The sequence below is a fragment of the Salvia splendens genome, chromosome 16 (assembly GCF_004379255.2).
Source record: "Salvia splendens isolate huo1 chromosome 16, SspV2, whole genome shotgun sequence".
NCBI lineage: Eukaryota > Viridiplantae > Streptophyta > Magnoliopsida > Lamiales > Lamiaceae > Salvia > Salvia splendens.
In genome coordinates, this window is record NC_056047.1 from 8,794,254 (window position 1) to 8,810,239 (window position 15,986).

The 15,986-nt window shown below is 38.0% G+C and overlaps 3 protein-coding genes and 1 long non-coding RNA gene across 4 annotated transcripts; 2 read left to right on the plus strand and 2 right to left on the minus strand.

Moving 5' to 3' along the window:
• The first annotated feature begins 725 nt into the window (after positions 1–725).
• Positions 726–2,737, plus strand: LOC121771788 (glycosyltransferase family 92 protein RCOM_0530710-like). The gene has a single exon (XM_042168669.1). The coding sequence runs from the start codon at positions 743–745 to the stop codon at positions 2,543–2,545; it is 1,803 nt and encodes a 600-aa protein (XP_042024603.1). The 5' UTR covers positions 726–742; the 3' UTR covers positions 2,546–2,737.
• A 404-nt stretch (positions 2,738–3,141) lies between these two features.
• Positions 3,142–6,622, plus strand: LOC121771787 (G-type lectin S-receptor-like serine/threonine-protein kinase At4g27290). Its single transcript, XM_042168668.1, has 7 exons — positions 3,142–4,731; positions 4,824–4,961; positions 5,045–5,202; positions 5,266–5,476; positions 5,563–5,800; positions 5,868–6,018; positions 6,099–6,622. The coding sequence occupies exons 1-7, from the start codon at positions 3,465–3,467 to the stop codon at positions 6,411–6,413; spliced, it is 2,478 nt and encodes an 825-aa protein (XP_042024602.1). The 5' UTR covers positions 3,142–3,464; the 3' UTR covers positions 6,414–6,622.
• A 1,463-nt stretch (positions 6,623–8,085) lies between these two features.
• Positions 8,086–12,139, minus strand: LOC121772339 (serine/threonine-protein phosphatase PP2A catalytic subunit). The gene is made up of 6 exons (XM_042169401.1): positions 11,567–12,139; positions 10,415–10,529; positions 9,519–9,627; positions 9,363–9,440; positions 8,718–8,909; positions 8,086–8,641 (listed from the first exon to the last, which is right to left on the minus strand). The coding sequence occupies exons 1-6, from the start codon at positions 11,817–11,819 to the stop codon at positions 8,468–8,470; spliced, it is 921 nt and encodes a 306-aa protein (XP_042025335.1). The 5' UTR covers positions 11,820–12,139; the 3' UTR covers positions 8,086–8,467.
• Positions 12,140–14,040: 1,901 nt separating this feature from the next.
• On the minus strand, positions 14,041–15,595 carry LOC121771140. The gene is made up of 2 exons (XR_006043943.1): positions 15,165–15,595; positions 14,041–14,231 (listed from the first exon to the last, which is right to left on the minus strand). It is a non-coding gene; the product is annotated as an uncharacterized LOC121771140 (long non-coding RNA).
• Positions 15,596–15,986: the final 391 nt, after the last annotated feature.

A 15,986-nucleotide genomic window follows, 5' to 3' on the forward strand; every position in this document is an offset into this window, starting at 1 on the left:
TATTAGTGTACCCATAATAATTGGTCAAACTATTATATTAATTACACTACAATATATATTATCACAACAATCAATCAAATATTGGAAGACTAATGTTTAGAAGAATGAGTCTAAAATTTGATAGACTAACCGATTAGAAGGACTAATGGTTGAAAGAATTAGCCAAATTCAAAATATCCACGCTTAAATCCACCACCGGGTCGACCCGAGCGAAAGGTTTTTATGCGTTTGGGAAGGGTTTTCGCGTTTTGGGGAGGGAAAGTGTTTAGGGTCGCGATGTTGGGGGAGATCTGATAAGGATATGGTTCAACAGAAACACGCCGCTCAAATTGGCGTTTTTAAGAATAACACGCCAACCTCAGTGGCGTTTTTATTAGTAAATACGCCTACTGCATTGGCGTTTTATTAATTAAACACGCCAACTACATTGGCGTTTTAGCTTAAAACACGCCAATGAAGTTGGCGTTTTTTACCGCCGCTGTATTTGGCGAAAATACACCTCCAATACGACGCGAAGATAAACGCCAATGAGGTTGGCGTTTTTACTAATAAAAACGCCAATGTGGTTGGCGTTTTTCCCATTTTTGGAATAGATAACAAAATGGGTACATTTACGTAATCTTTAGTGTAAAGTGCCCCATAAACCCGATTTTCCCGATCTTCCCCACACAAAAACAATTATCTCTCTAAACATCCTTCTTTTCATCCCAAATCACTTAGAAAAAATAAAATAAAGTTAAAAATGGAGTCTTCCGATCAACGCCGCAAGCGGAAGCGCTTCCTCAAACCCTCACATTTGCTGTCTGTGAGATTTCCGATTGTGTTTATCGGGTTTTTTAGCTTTCTCACTCTTCTTTCTTACACTAGCCATTCTACCTCTTCTTCCTTCCGCCCGGTTTTGGTGGTGCCGAGCTTATCTTTATTGTCGTCTTCTACTTCAAGAACGGTGAAATCGGTGAGGGAATTTGGTGGGTTTTTCTCGCCGCTGAGAGTTGAGAGTAGAGTTCTGTTTCCGGATCATGTTTTGTTGATGGTGGCTGGCGGTGGGGGAGTTGGGTCGGTGAAAAGGAGCGGTCTTGATAAGTTGGAGTGTGTTTACTATGGTAATGATGGGTCTGTGAAGAAGAAGAAGAAGAAGGTTTTGTCTGCTGATGAATTTGATGGGTTTAGGTCGATTGTGAGGTGCCCAATTGGGCCTCGGGATTGCTGTGAGGCTGTGCATTTGAAGAGGGTTGGTAAAAACGGGATCTTGAGAGAGAGGGATAGGAATCAGACGGTAAAATCATGGGATAATGTGGCGTATGCGGCTATGAGGGATGGGGAAACTGCTGTTGTGTTTGTGAAGGGGTTGAATCTGAGGCGGGATAGAGAGTCCAATCCCAGTCAGTTTAGCTGTCATTTTGGGTTAGGGAAGCTTGATGGTCGGAGTGGCCGTTTCTCCCTTGTTGAGAGGGCGATCACGGCGGCTCAGGAGGTCGTGAGGTGCCCCTTGCCGGAGAGGGTGATTGCAGGTCTTGATAAGGGTCATGGCGTTCGAGTCACTGTTGGATTGAGGCCACCACGGCCTCGTGGTGGAGGCCGTGAGCGCATGCTTATGCCGTCCGTGGCCAAGATTTTCCATAACGGGAGTGGGAGGAGGATGAGGAAGGAGGGGAAATTCGAGCTCTGTGTGTGTACTATGGTGTGGAATCAAGCCTCTGCAATTCGTGAGTGGATAAAGTATCATTCTTGGTTAGGAGTCGAAAGATGGTTCATTTATGACAACAATAGTGATGATGGGATTGATAAGGTTGTTCAAGAGCTTGATCTTGAGAATTACAATGTGACTAGGCATGTATGGCCATGGATCAAGACTCAGGAAGCAGGGTTCTCACATTGTGCTTTGAAAGCAAGGGATGAATGCAGTTGGGTTTCGTTTATGGATGTGGATGAGTATTACTATTTCCCTTATTCGAATTCCGGACAGGATAGGTTCAGGACGTCAGGGTTTGCGCCTCAGGGCTCGCTACGTGCATTGGTGGCGAACCTCTCATCTTCCTCAAGTAGCATTGGGGAGATCAGAACATCTTGCCATAGCTTTGGCCCATCGGGGCTGAAATCTCCCCCCTCACAGGGAGTCACCATAGGGTATACCTGTCGGGTGCAGAGCCCTGAGAGGCATAAGTCAATTATCAGGCCAGACGCGCTAGACGCCACCTTGCTCAATGTGGTGCACCATTTCCACCTGAAGGAGGGGTTTACTTACCTCAATCTACCCCAAAGTAGTGCTGTGATCAATCACTATAAGTACCAAGTGTGGGAGGTTTTCCGGGCAAAGTTTTACAGGAGAGTTGCGACTTATGTTGCTGACTGGCAGCAGAACCAGAACGAGGGCTCTAGGGATCGAGCTCCTGGGTTGGGGACAGAGGCCATAGAGCCGCATGATTGGCCGCAGAGGTTCTGTGAAGTTTGGGATACAGGGTTGAGGGACTTTGTTATGGCCAATTTGGCTGATGTCTCAACTGGTTTACTGCCATGGCAGATGCATTCTGCTTCAACTGTTTGAGGCTCGTTGTAAATGAGATAATCACATAATACTCGATTCTTTGATTGGTTCTTTCACAATTTGTATCTCATTTTTTGGTTCTTTATAGGCTTTAGATTTTGATACAGGAAAAGTTTATATAGTTTTGGTTACTCTTGTGAGATGTAACTTTATTTGATTGATCACTTAGATATATGAATTCCTTCTTTTTGACTTGGGTCTTTTATGGTAAGATTAGATGAACTTCATTTGCAGAAACCAGACAGCATTCTGGTTTTTATGATTAAAAGGTTGAATCTTGGATAAGACAAAGCTCCAAGAATCCATTTTTAACAATATGAACCAGAATCTAATTTCAAGAATTTGATTGCAAGATTGTGCATCTTGCAACTCATGAAACATGCTCATGGTATTTGAATGTCTGAGACTAAACATCATGTTCCATTCATTAAATTTTTTCTAGCTGTTTTAACCCAACTTGTTCAAAATTTTTGATGCCATGTACTAATCATTTCAGGTCAATTTTGTTAGACTAATGTGTCCCGGATAACAGGTAAAGAAAAAGAGGGTGTGGGTCCAAATATCTTGACTTATCAGTATCCAAACTTTAACTCATACTAATTGATTCCATTTCCTAAAATGTCTCGATCCCAAAAAATCAAATTTTAACTTGGAGTAGCAATTTCCAGTGACAAGATTAGATTAGATTAGCTTCATCGATGCTGCAGATTTCCATCCTGATGTCCGAGCTGGCAGCGGTGAAAGCTCCGGTTTGGACCGTTGAACGGGTCAAGTAGAAGAGTCTTCGCTTTAGGACAAGAGCAATGCAGTTGCTGCCATTAATATGTTGTAAGCTGCTACTGTTTTTGGCTGTGCTATTTGAATGAATATTAATTCGATCTTCTGCTGAAAATAGAGAGGTGTTTAGAGATCTAACACCATGGAAACATTCTTTCGAGTTATCTCTTCACTAGTTATCACAACATCCTTGTTGTCTTCTGCTGAGAAAATGTCTCTTGCAATGGACACCATAGCTGCTACTGATGTCATTAGAGATGGAGACACGTTGGTCTCGTCCGGTGGGAGCTTCGAGATGGGATTTTTCAGCCCGGGAAGCTCCAAGAATCGGTATGTAGGGATATGGTACAAGAAGGTATCGATTCAGACTGCTGTTTGGGTTGCCAACAGAGGAACTCCACTCAGAAACACATCAGGTGTGTTGAAATTCATCGAACCGGGAACCTTGGCTCTTCTTTTTGAGTCCAACCGCGTTATCTGGTCAGCCAACACGTCGTCTGCAGTCAAGGATCCCATTGCTCAGCTGCTCGACACTGGAAACCTCGTTGTCAGAGACGCGAATGACCCTGAAAAGCTCCTCTGGCAGAGCTTTGATCATCCAACCGACACCCTTCTCCCGGGGATGAAGCTTGGTTGGGACTTGGCAGCTGGTGTGGAGTTCTACCTCTCGTCGTGGAAGAGCTACGATGATCCAGCATCTGGGGATTTTACATACCACTGTGATCCCACTGGTTATCCGCAAAATGTTTTGAGACATGGTAAAGATAAGAGGTACAGTACTGGACCATGGAATGGCCACACCTTCAGCGGCTTACCAGGCTTGAGGAGAAATCCAGTTTTCAGATTCGGATTAGTTATGAACGAGAACGAGGTGTACTATCACTACGAGCTTCTCAACACCTCAGTGATTTCGAGGTATGCTTTGAGTCAGAGTGGGGTTGGTCAGAGATGGAGTTGGGATGATCAAATGCAGAGTTGGCGGATTTATCTCACTGCGCCTACCGATAACTGTGACTTTTACAATCTCTGCGGCTCGTATGGTGTTTGTAACACGGCCGTCTGTGGATGCTTGGAAAAATTCGTGCCTAAGGATGAAGGGAGTTGGGAGCGTGGGAGCTGGTCGGGTGGGTGTGTCCGGAGAAAGCCTCTGGACTGTCGGAGTGATGCCTTCGTGAAGTACTCTGGTATCAAGCTACCGGATACAGAGCATTCTTGGTATAATCGGAGTATGAATCTCGAGGGATGCAAGGAGCTATGCTTCAAGAACTGCTCTTGCACAGCTTACACGATCATAGACGCTGATGCAGGAGGCCCTACGTGTTTGCTTTGGCTCAACGATCTCGTTGACATCAAACAACTGTCCGCGGATGGACAAGATATCTACATTCGAATGGCTGCTTCCGACTTAGGTGAAATAAAACATTTCATCTGAATTCTAAAGCTTGTTTTCTGCTGTATTTGTTTTTTTCATACATCATTATCTGAATGAAATGGTATGCAGAATACGGAGGGAGGAGAGGGAAAGTGGTTCTCATCGTGGTTTTGACTGCGTTGGTAGCATCGTTACTTCTGCTATGCCTCGGCCTATTTCTGTATTCGCATAGAAGAAAAAAGACTGATCTTTTGCCTAGGAGAGGAGGTAGGCGAGATGATCTAACCATTGATGTAACTTCTCCCTTTCAGACCGAATTCTAAACCCCCTTGCGTCGTTTAATGTTGCAGGCAGCTCTACGCGTGAAGATGTGAATGATTTGAACGACGAAAGTCATAGCAAAGACTTGGAGCTGCCCCTTTTCGAGATGTCAAAAATCTGTAAAGCTACTGATGATTTCTCATTCAATAGCAAGATTGGAGAGGGTGGATTTGGCCCTGTTTATAAGGTAAAGATAATTGGTTGTAAAATTTTAGGCGTCGTGTAATGAGAAACGAGATTTTGAGTGCAGGGCGTGCTGGAGGGGGGGCAGGAGATCGCTGTCAAAAGATTATCAAGAACATCCCTTCAAGGAGTGAACGAGTTCAAGAACGAAGTAATCTGCGTTGCAAAGCTGCAGCACCGGAATCTGGTGAAGCTTCTCGGGTGCTGCATTTGTGGGGAGGAATACCTTTTGATCTATGAGTATATGCATAACAGAAGTCTGGATTTGATTCTATTTGGTAGGATTGCTCGTCTCAGGTTATCTACGTTCGTTCGATCTTTTCACATTCGTATGACGTTTAAGATTCAAGAATTTGTTTGGCAGATCCATTGGGAAGCAAGTTGCTTGGTTGGCCAAAACGCAACCACATCATCAATGGCATTGCTCGCGGCCTTCTGTATCTTCATCAAGATTCACGCCTCAGGATCATTCACCGGGACCTCAAAGCCAGCAACGTGCTGCTGGACTCGGACATGAATCCAAAGATATCAGACTTCGGGCTAGCTAGAAGCTTCGGGGGAAATGAGACTGGAGCCAACACGAGCAGAGTCGTGGGAACATAGTAAGATTTCTTGAATAAATGAAGCTAGTTTTGTTGAAAGTTGAACTAAAAATACTTGGTGATGCAGCGGGTATATGTCACCGGAGTACGCAGTAGATGGGCTGTTCTCGGTAAAATCGGATGTCTTCAGCTTCGGTGTTCTAGTGCTGGAGATTGTGAGTGGCAAGAGGAACAGAGGGTTCTCTCATAGAGATCACTTCCACAACCTGCTAGGACATGTAAGTTGTTAAGAAGCAACAACCCTATCCCTATGCATCAAAAAGTGTGGACTAGTTAACAGAGCTTCGAATTTGGATAGGCATGGATGCTCCACGTTGAAGGGAACGCGTTGGAGCTGATCAAGTCGTATCACATCAAGCCCGAGTACTTATCAGAAGTGGCGAGAGCAATCCACGTTGGCCTTCTGTGCGTTCAGCAAAGCCCCGAGGACAGGCCAACCATGTCCTCGGTGGTTCTGATGCTGCTGGGGAACCAAGGTGAGCTGCCTCAACCTAAAAAACCTGGCTTTTTCACCGAGAGAAATGTAACCCACACTGACAACTCCTCGCTCAGTAGCTCCAATGCTTACCATTCCACAAATGAGATGAGCATTACGCTGCTCGAGGCTCGATGAAAACAATATTCATGCCTTCATTTTGCATTAGGTTTCGAGATTGAAGATTAAATTTGGTACCATTTCCCATTTCAATCACTACCTTTAATCAAGGACTAGTATCTACCAAAAATTATTTAATATGGACTATCATTTTATCATTGCAAAACTTTAACATCCCCAAAATATTTGATATATGCATATATATTTTTTCTAAAGTTTTCATCCTATTTTTTTCTCTATCCGGCTCTATTATTAATAAATCTATGTCTAACTCTACTTTTGATAAATCTATATTTTCACTTTGAAATAAATTTTTACAATATGCTTCCAATACACTCCCTCCTTCCCCAAAGAATATGCACTTTGGATTCGGCACAGATTTTAATGCAAAATAGGAAAGTAAGAGAGATGGAGACAAAAAGTAATTAGAGTGAAAAGAGTTTCCAAAATTGAAAAGTGCATATTCTTGTGGGATAGACTAAAAAGAAAAGAGTGCATATTGTTGGAAATTCGAGATCGGAGCAAGATAAAAAACGATTCAAGAACACGAGGATATAACGTGGTTCGGCCTTTCGAGCCTACGTCCACAGGAGAATCACGAAACACCTTTATTTCTCATTATCGAGGTTTACAATCATACAACTCATGAGTACACTCAAGAATCAACAATCTATCTTCTCTCAAGAACTCACATCAATAAACGAAGATGATACTCACTTGATTCCTCACAAAGATAATGCACTCACTCTCTCAAGTTGTTGATTGTGTTATGAGCTCTCAGCTGAATCTCTCGCTCAATTCCCAGATTTGGAGATGCTCTTCTCTCAGCTAATATGTGCAACACGGCAATACTTACAGGAATTGCATTACTTCATGCAGTTGAAACTGTCGCTGCAAGTCTAACAGCTTAGTAGCCGTTGCACAACTAAATCTTGAACTCTTTCTTCTTGATCATGTGTTGCACACTCCACGCTCGGTTCCCATGCACGATCACTCGTTATCATCTCAAAACTCCTAACACATATTCTTGTGGGACGGGGAGAATAATAACCAAACTCTTTTAAGAATTTATGATGTTTGCACCAAAACATAGTTCAATGACATTTCTGAAAATAGTCCCAAAACTCTTTCTTTATATTAGTATAGATTTTGTAATAGATTTCCACTTTTGATTTTAGTTGTAATTTCGTTGTTTGATTTCAGTGTAGACATTCATTAAAAGCCAATTGCTACAAAAAAAATTTAGGACATGAATGAGATTCTATTATTGTTCATCACGAACTCCATTAATTTCTCACAAATAATGACTAATAAACACTATTGCTAACCTTACAACTCAACAACTATGTTAAGAAATTAGATTATTCCAAGAAGAGATAGTAATCAATGCAAACTCTAAATATTGTACAAATTCAATATCATAATCTGAATCGTTAGAAAATGTTAACAGAAGACAAAATAATAGTAACAAAAAATATCAACACAGTGTCAAAAGTTGATGCTTTGTTGACATTACATTGACACAATATTGACATTATATTGATATTCTGTTGATATTATAATCTTAAAATTTTATACTGTATTGACATTGTGTTCATATCAAAATCGTTGAGGAGCTTATACAATATATAAAGTTTACATTTTATCACCCTATTCCAAGAAAGCTAAACAATGTAAATATATTTGTCTGTCCCCTTACCATAATCACTTCATTAACTCAAAATATTCAAAGAAAATCAATCTAGAAGCTAATCACTCCAAGCAATGAGTTTATTTTTCAATGCTATTTGTGAGATTTCTGAAAACTGGATCCTATCAAAGCCTTTTTAAATTACAGAACACCATATAAATTGTTTCAGCTTTGAGTTGGATTTGGGACAAAATATACAAAATACTCTCCCTGCCATGGTTAGTACCGGTGAGTATCTCAAGAACAAAACGGGAATTCAGGAGCTGGGCCTAACTCCAAACAAAGAATGATGTTGACAGTAATCCTCGAATAACAACACTCTTTTTCTCTTAAGACACATCAACCGTAATATTAACTGCAAGCATGCAACGGACCTTAGAGCTCACAAGAAGTAATCTGGAGTCTTGCGAGTTGTGTCGGGCTCAATTTGCCGGGGAGCTGGGTCAAACTGAAGGAAGTTCTGCTCCATGTGCTCCCCAATTTCAAGTATTGCAGCCATGTTTCCGCAACGGTAGCAGTAGTTGGGGGCGCTAAACACTGTCACCACATTCTTTTCCTACAAAAAGGAGGTAAATGGATAAGTTTGGATTATTGATTTCCACAAAAGATTGATCATTCAAACCCAATCCAACCTGACACCAGTTATAACCCTCCATGACAAGCTGGTGAGCCCTCGAAATTAGGGTGAGGCCATTCGTGTGGTTGAACTGAGCAGCTATATCCTGTCCAAAGGTGTAGCCAGCCCCACGTGGTGATATGCCCCATCCGCAACGATCATCTGGATCAGACCATAAAAGGTCGCACATTGGCCCTTCGTGTGGAACCTATCAGGACATTGAAGAAATCAACTCAGGGGAAAAACAAATTAATAGACCATTCTATCAAGGCCATTAATTTTTAAAGCAAATCAACATTTAACTCTAAAAGCCAACAACAGACATGCGAGCAAAATGAAGATGAAATTTTAGGAAGGTTACCACCTTTTGTTTATTGCAAGAAAATAACAAAAGGTTTTAGCATTCCAATTTGCTAAAAATTTGCCGAAACAACATATCAGCCTCAAAATGAAATTGGAGACTAGCACTCAAATCAGAATATGGGAGCTTTTGCACTCAAATGAGATGACAAAATTAAAATCTACCCCTCCCACACTATGCAAAAAAGTATACTAAATCATAAAACACAAATATCATGATAGTTGATAATAATGAGACACTTGAAAGCTTTTGTAGTCGTTCAGTAAAGGAAAAAAAAAGGAAAACGAAGCTCAGTTTTACCTCCTGTATGCGATCTAAAGCTCGAATATTATCCAAGGTGTCAAGTGATGGTGAAAGACCCCCATGTAAACAGAAGACCTACAATAAGACAATATCATCAGATACAGTAAACATGCTATAGTTAATACAGAGGTGCTGCGTTGTCGTCAACCAAACCTGACTCTCAATAAGTGCTGTCAATGGCAAATAATCAAAAAGGTCAGTGAAAAACTTCCATACGTTGGCATTGCCATACTTCCTCAAGCACTCATCATAGAATCCATACCTGATACAAGAACAGTGTGTAAATGATCCGTGGACATTCCATGTATAAAAAAAAGTCAAAATCTAAAACTTGAATTCTGAATTATTGTTAATTTTGTCACTTCTTAAATTTTGTACTTTAGGAATTTCTGCGGACCTCTTCCATTGACATGCCTAAATTAGAAGAGTCCCTCACAAATTCAACAGTTGCTAAAAGTGCGGATAAAAAAAACCCTACAATGACTTTAGACATCAGATATCCGATTTTATTTTAATTTTTAATTCAGCATTTTGTTAGGCCAGAAATCTTTATACTATAAGAGAGTTATGCATCAAATCTTAGAGCATCTTCTTTGTGTAGAATCTAAAACAACACAGACACCACTAGAATCACCCTTGCACTGCCCCTTTGGAGAAACTAAGGACAAAGAACATCACAGGAGACTAAAATATAAATACTGATCATGGACGCCTATACAAAATCGAACAGCCTTGTACCCATATTTTGCCAAATGGGTCATCCCTAAGCACATTTCAAAAATAGTTTCCCTTATACTCAAAAGGTAAATTCATAAAGCAAAAGAATCAATCCTTTTCGCACACCAGTAATTACCGGGATAACCAACATAATCACCCAATAACATTATCACTTTTTTATGACACATTTGGATGTCAGTTACCCTAGGAGGATATGGAAATAAAATCATTTTTTCATGGACTATAATATTTGCACATCATTAATTGGAACTAGACATCCATCAAAAGAAATATGATAGGAAGGCCATAGTTGAATAAAATAGATGTCATACACTTGAGTGATTTGCCGGCTTTCATGGTTTCCTCTGAGGATTGTGATTCTATCTCTATAGCGAACTTTCAAGGCCACTAAAAGTGTGACCGTCTCCACCGAGTAGTACCCACGGTCTGCAGTATGCATGTTTTGTTAATCAGATGCTATGATGCACTTAGCAAGACAGAATGACAGAGAAGATCACATAAAGCAAAACCATTTAGATATACGCAGCAGTGCGAAAAATTATGAAAAGAAAAGGAACGAACAATGAAAGGTGAAAAAGCAAAATCTCCATTAAAGGATATTCTATTATGCACAAGCAAAATTATCCCATCTCCACAAATAAGTAAAATGTCTAGAGCCAATCTCAGTGTCATCTTGGAATAAATAATAACTATGTCATCGAGGAACAAATAATGAATACGGCATCCAGGAATTAATAGTTGAAATAATGACTAGGTCGTCCAGCAACAAATAACGGATACATGTCCAGTAATTAGTAGTTGAAAATTATACGTTTCTAAAGATAAACTTTCTCAATTACAGGTCAACTTTCCACATAAGCATCTGCCTTTATATAAAAGAAACCACAACAAGATTAAAACAATTCAGTATAGTACTATAGCCACGGCAGCCAGCATTCAAACAAGGCATAATGCAATCAGCTTGAAACAAATATACAATCCCGCTTTTCTGCAATTGACTGGAATGAAGCAACTCCGTCGTATCAGAAATTTCTTGCTCCAAAATATCAACGTCATGTTTAGTACACAGAAAACAAGAAATTTACTGTGTCTATATAGGTAAATCCCAGCGATCAACTTAAACAATAAAATTCCAGCTGACCAGCACGTCAAATAGCTCAATAAGTAAGCTACAATCTTCACAAGCTATGACAACTAGCAAGGAACATATAATGATATTTTGCATCAGCTACACAATATAGTATAGGATCATCTTTTACTTGCAATTTCCTAAAGACTAACCAAGACGAACACGCTATTCAGCTATGAATCAATTCAGACATCCACGCCCTACGAATCAAAAATTAAAACGAGCAAGAGAAAAAAAAACTAGAAAAACAGATACTTTAAATTACAAAAAAAAACAAATTTGCCCCGACAAAGAACCAATTAAAAAAGGCCTCAATAAGCTCGACAAAACTCACCGACGTAGTCCCCCATGAAGAGATAATTTGTATCAGGAGCATTGCCGCCAATCCGGAACAGCTCGATCAGATCGTAAAACTGTCCGTGGATATCGCCGCACACGGTGACGGGGCATTTCACGGGCTGCACATTCCACTCCTCCACCAGAATCGCCCGCGCCTGATCGCACAAAATCTTCACCTCCGCCTCCAATAGCGGCTTGCACTCCATCAATTGCTCTATTTGCCTATCCAGATCCCCATGCCCCGGCATTTTCGCCTCAAAAAAAATATACCAGCTGCCTAATTACCGATCTAAAACTCCTTTAATACAACAACAAAAGAGAAAAAATATTTCGGCCGCCGAATTAACCGAGATCTAGAATCGGAGATTTCTAGGAAAAAATATCACAAACTCTTGATGATTTTTCCGACCTGAAACTCGCAGTCATTCTGTGATAACATAAATTGATTAGAAATTTTCTCTACATACAGGAACTGTATGTATATATTGAATGGAGATCTGTGTGTGCATCTGTTTGTTGCGGTGTGTGTGTGAAGAACAGACGAAATGGTGGAATGCGAAATGAAACTCAAATGAAATCCAAATGAAAGGAAATTAGAAATTTCTCGCCCCGCGCCAAGTCGGGTCAAACAAAAACGGTGAGCTCCACGTGGCGGCCTGGCGGCTATAGAGAAAGTTTTTCTAGGCTGCGCATACGGCGTAAGATAGCAGCCCATGTCCTCGTATAAAATATGGGCCGGGCTATTTATTTCGTCGGACTAATGGCTAAACTTTTTTTAAAACATTTGAAATAAAATTACTACTAAATTTTTATTACAGTAGTGTTTTATCGAATAGGATGCTTGATCAATTATACAAGTGTTGTTTGGCCATAAATAAAAGTATATAACTGTAGTTTGGTAGATTATACAATCAAATGGCCACCAATCTAAACGATTACGATTCAGTTTTTGATGAACCGAGCTTTACAATGTAATTCAATCAAAACTTATAGTAAAAATAGGAATAAAAATATAGATACTAATAAATCCATGATCAATTAAAAGAAGAATATATTGTTATAGTACTACCAAATAATAATTGAGGTCAACCAAACCAGTCAAAACTAAATGGTTTAGTTGGACTTCGCTAAAGCATAAACCTATCCAACTAGATGTAACTAATTTTTTTTAGAAAATTGTGTGTACAAATTTATATGCCTTTTTCAGGTTAGAGAATCTAAAAATAACTTTGCTTGCAAGTTTGAATGGACCAAAGACCAAAACAGTGTCACTTCCCCTAATAAAGAATCTATCAAAAAGACTAAACCCACAGCCACAACCAACTTTATTTTCTTCCTTTATTAATCTAATTTTCACCTTTAAATGGGTGATTCCCTCTTTTTTTTGGTGTTTGGAACAGATGCCATCTTCACAACTAATAACTTTAAAATATTTAAATAGGCTAAAGTCTATTTTTGATCCCTACATTTAGTCTAAAAAACTTTTTGGTCCTTTACATTAAGTCTGTGACCTTTTGGTCTCAAACAATATGTTTTGGTCTATACTTAACTTTTCCGTTAAAATTAATTGTCAAATGTATTTAACCAAATTAATGACTTAATTATAATATAATTAACTTATTTAATTTAATTTTAAAATTTATAAAATATTTTTTTACTTAAAATAATAATTGATTATTATTAAATGAAAATTTACTTAAATAAAAAATTGACTTAATTATAATCTAATTAACTTAATGAATTATTATCCTAAATTAAAATATAAAAACTACCTCTTACTTAATGAAAAAAACATTTACGGGACTTCACCCAAAAATAACATGGAATATTGATTGATATTTGGGGATGGATTGAAAAAAAGTATGGTCGCGTAAATGTTAATTTTATACCAAAAATATCATAAAATATTGTTTACTTTTTGAGGATGGGTCGAAAAGAAGTATGGTCCCGAAAATGCTAATTTTATTTTATATAAAGTCCCGTAAATGTTAGTATTTTCATAAAATAAGAGATATTTTATATTTTAATATAGAATAATACTTAATTAAGTTAATTTGGTTACTTAGAAATAAATAAGTCAATTTTTATTTTAAATAATTTTTAATTTTAATTCATTTTTATTTTTTAAGTAAAAAATATTTTATAAATTTCAATATTAAATTAATTAGGTTGATTAGATTATAATTAAGTCATTAATTTGGTCAAACATGTTTGACCGTTAGTTTTAACGGAAAGGGGTTAGGTTTGGACCAAAACATATTGTTTGGGACCAAAAGGTCACAAACTTAATGTAGAGGATCAAAAAGTTTTTTGGGATAAATGTAAGGGACCAAAAATGGACTTTAGTCTATTTAAATATTATAGAAGCAAAAGCTTATATGTTACTCTTGTTTTTTTTATTTGGCGGGTAAAACAATTGTCTGATTGTTTGTCTTTTTTTCTCTTGGTATTATAAGATAAGATAGCCAGTAATAAAAAATGTAACTAATTAAGAAAGTTCGATTATATTTTTTCACATAGTACAAACGAGATGGAATCCTACAATTAGGTTGAAATTATAACTAGTCTAATGTGGCTTATGTCGCACATCATTTGTAGCCGAGGATCTCGTCTCGTGCACCTAAGCTTTGCCCGGTGGTCGACGAGAGCTGCCAGTTCTTCTGTACCAAATAAAAAAAATCAATGAAACTACATGTACATCGTCATGCTATATTTATAAATTAGACGTGTACAATTTAGTCAGGTGAAATATAAGTACAATTAATAAAAATTAAAAATTCTGGCTTGTACTATTAAGTAGAGTACGTACATAATTAGAAGGTAAAAAAAATAAAGTGGATGGGGGAAATGAGGAAACTCAGACACAAAACCAACATGAAAAGTTGAAAGCCCTCAAAAGTGTAGATAAAAATATGAAATTTATAAATGAGCTTTAATAAATCTGTCAAAGAAAGGATAAAGCGGTAGTGAAACTCTTTTTTTTTTTTTCTGCTTTATTTGCAGAGTCTAATTTTGATGATAAAGCAAACTTTGTCATGAAAAATCTTAATTTATCGTGCAAATAGCTGGCAAATGCAAAACTCTAGCTCTTTATTGTGTTTTGAATATAATCACAAAACAAAATAATGAAATTATGCAATTCTTAAATTAGTCGTTTGAGAGAAAATGAGAAGAAGAAAAATAATTGACTGCTTTGAAAGTCCTTCATACCGAAAAAATTGTCGTCAATACATAATACTACTAGTATAACGGATAAATATAATCTCGACGTCATTATTGTGTGTGCATTTTACTACACAATGGGAATCAGATAAAATAGTACTTATGACATTATTTTTTAAAAAAAGGAAGAAATTATATTTTTTTTGTATTTAAGAACAATTTTGGACAGACAAAATTACAATTATTTGTATAGAAAATCGGAAAAAGAACAAAATACGATCGTCGGGTGGGGTTGTGCCGGAGTCTTGGTTCTGTCTCTAATAATAATAATAATAATAATATTCTAGCTAACGGCATGTAATACACGAATGTAGTAAAACTATATTTGACGTGATGTAGCATATGAATCGAAAATAATAATAATGACAAACCTGTTATGAATGGGGTCAGGTCCATTGGGAATTTTTCTTTTGTTGACGTAGTTGAGATCAAATTTGGAAGAATCCCAAATTTGCTTCTCTCTTGCAATATTCCTTCCCAATTCGCGATGCTTCCAGTTTCCGGCAGCGGCGGCGATGATCGAGACCACCACGAGGAGCTGCAGAAGCAGGTGGAGGACCTTACTCATCTTTCTCTCTATTTATATACTACTACGAGGAATTGTCCTATAAATATGAGGTTGAGACAGATGTTTGCTTGTTAATATGTATGTAGGATTTGAGCTAATAAAATGATTTTCAAATTGGAAAAGTGGAGAGATATTAAGTAATGGTTTATCTTTACTGCATGGCTCTAGCTTGGTTGGTTTCTTTATGGCTTTCGACTGATTCTCTCTACTTTTCTCGAGCCGAGAGAGAGAGAGATATGGGAGAGAGTGGTAGCACTTGCTTTATAGTGTGGTATTACAAGGGTTTAGATGAGGATAGACGTATCGACATAGGGATGTATTCAGATTCATAAGTTAAATAGTGTTCAAAATCAAAACACTTATAGTTCATTGGATCTTATGATCTAATGGTCAGATTAATGTCATGTGTCATCTAATAATGTAACTTAGCTAATACTGTACTATTTTAATAAAATAATATAGCATTTTAGTCTAATAGTGTAGCTTGACTAATAATGTAACATCTTAGTCTAATCTTAGTCTAATAATGTAACTTATCACAACCATCCAATCTAAGGATCCAATGGTTGAAATTTGCTTTTATTTTTTTACAGAATTTCACTTATTGACCATAGTGCGTCCCGAT

Bases quoted from the DNA above. Each gene is read 5' to 3' on its own strand.
- LOC121771788 (XM_042168669.1), top strand. From the start codon at position 743: ATGGAGTCTTCCGATCAACGCCGCAAGCGGAAGCGCTTCCTCAAACCC.
- LOC121771787 (XM_042168668.1), top strand. From the start codon at position 3,465: ATGGAAACATTCTTTCGAGTTATCTCTTCACTAGTTATCACAACATCC. The intron at 4,962-5,044 runs GTAGGCGAGATG...TTAATGTTGCAG, and splicing joins TCTTTTGCCTAGGAGAGGAG to GCAGCTCTACGCGTGAAGAT. The intron at 6,019-6,098 runs GTAAGTTGTTAA...GAATTTGGATAG, and splicing joins TCCACAACCTGCTAGGACAT to GCATGGATGCTCCACGTTGA.
- LOC121772339 (XM_042169401.1), bottom strand. From the start codon at position 11,819: ATGCCGGGGCATGGGGATCTGGATAGGCAAATAGAGCAATTGATGGAG. The intron at 10,530-11,566 runs GTGAGTTTTGTC...TGCATACTGCAG, and splicing joins CTTCATGGGGGACTACGTCG to ACCGTGGGTACTACTCGGTG. The intron at 9,441-9,518 runs GTTTGGTTGACG...GTCTTATTGTAG, and splicing joins CAGCACTTATTGAGAGTCAG to GTCTTCTGTTTACATGGGGG.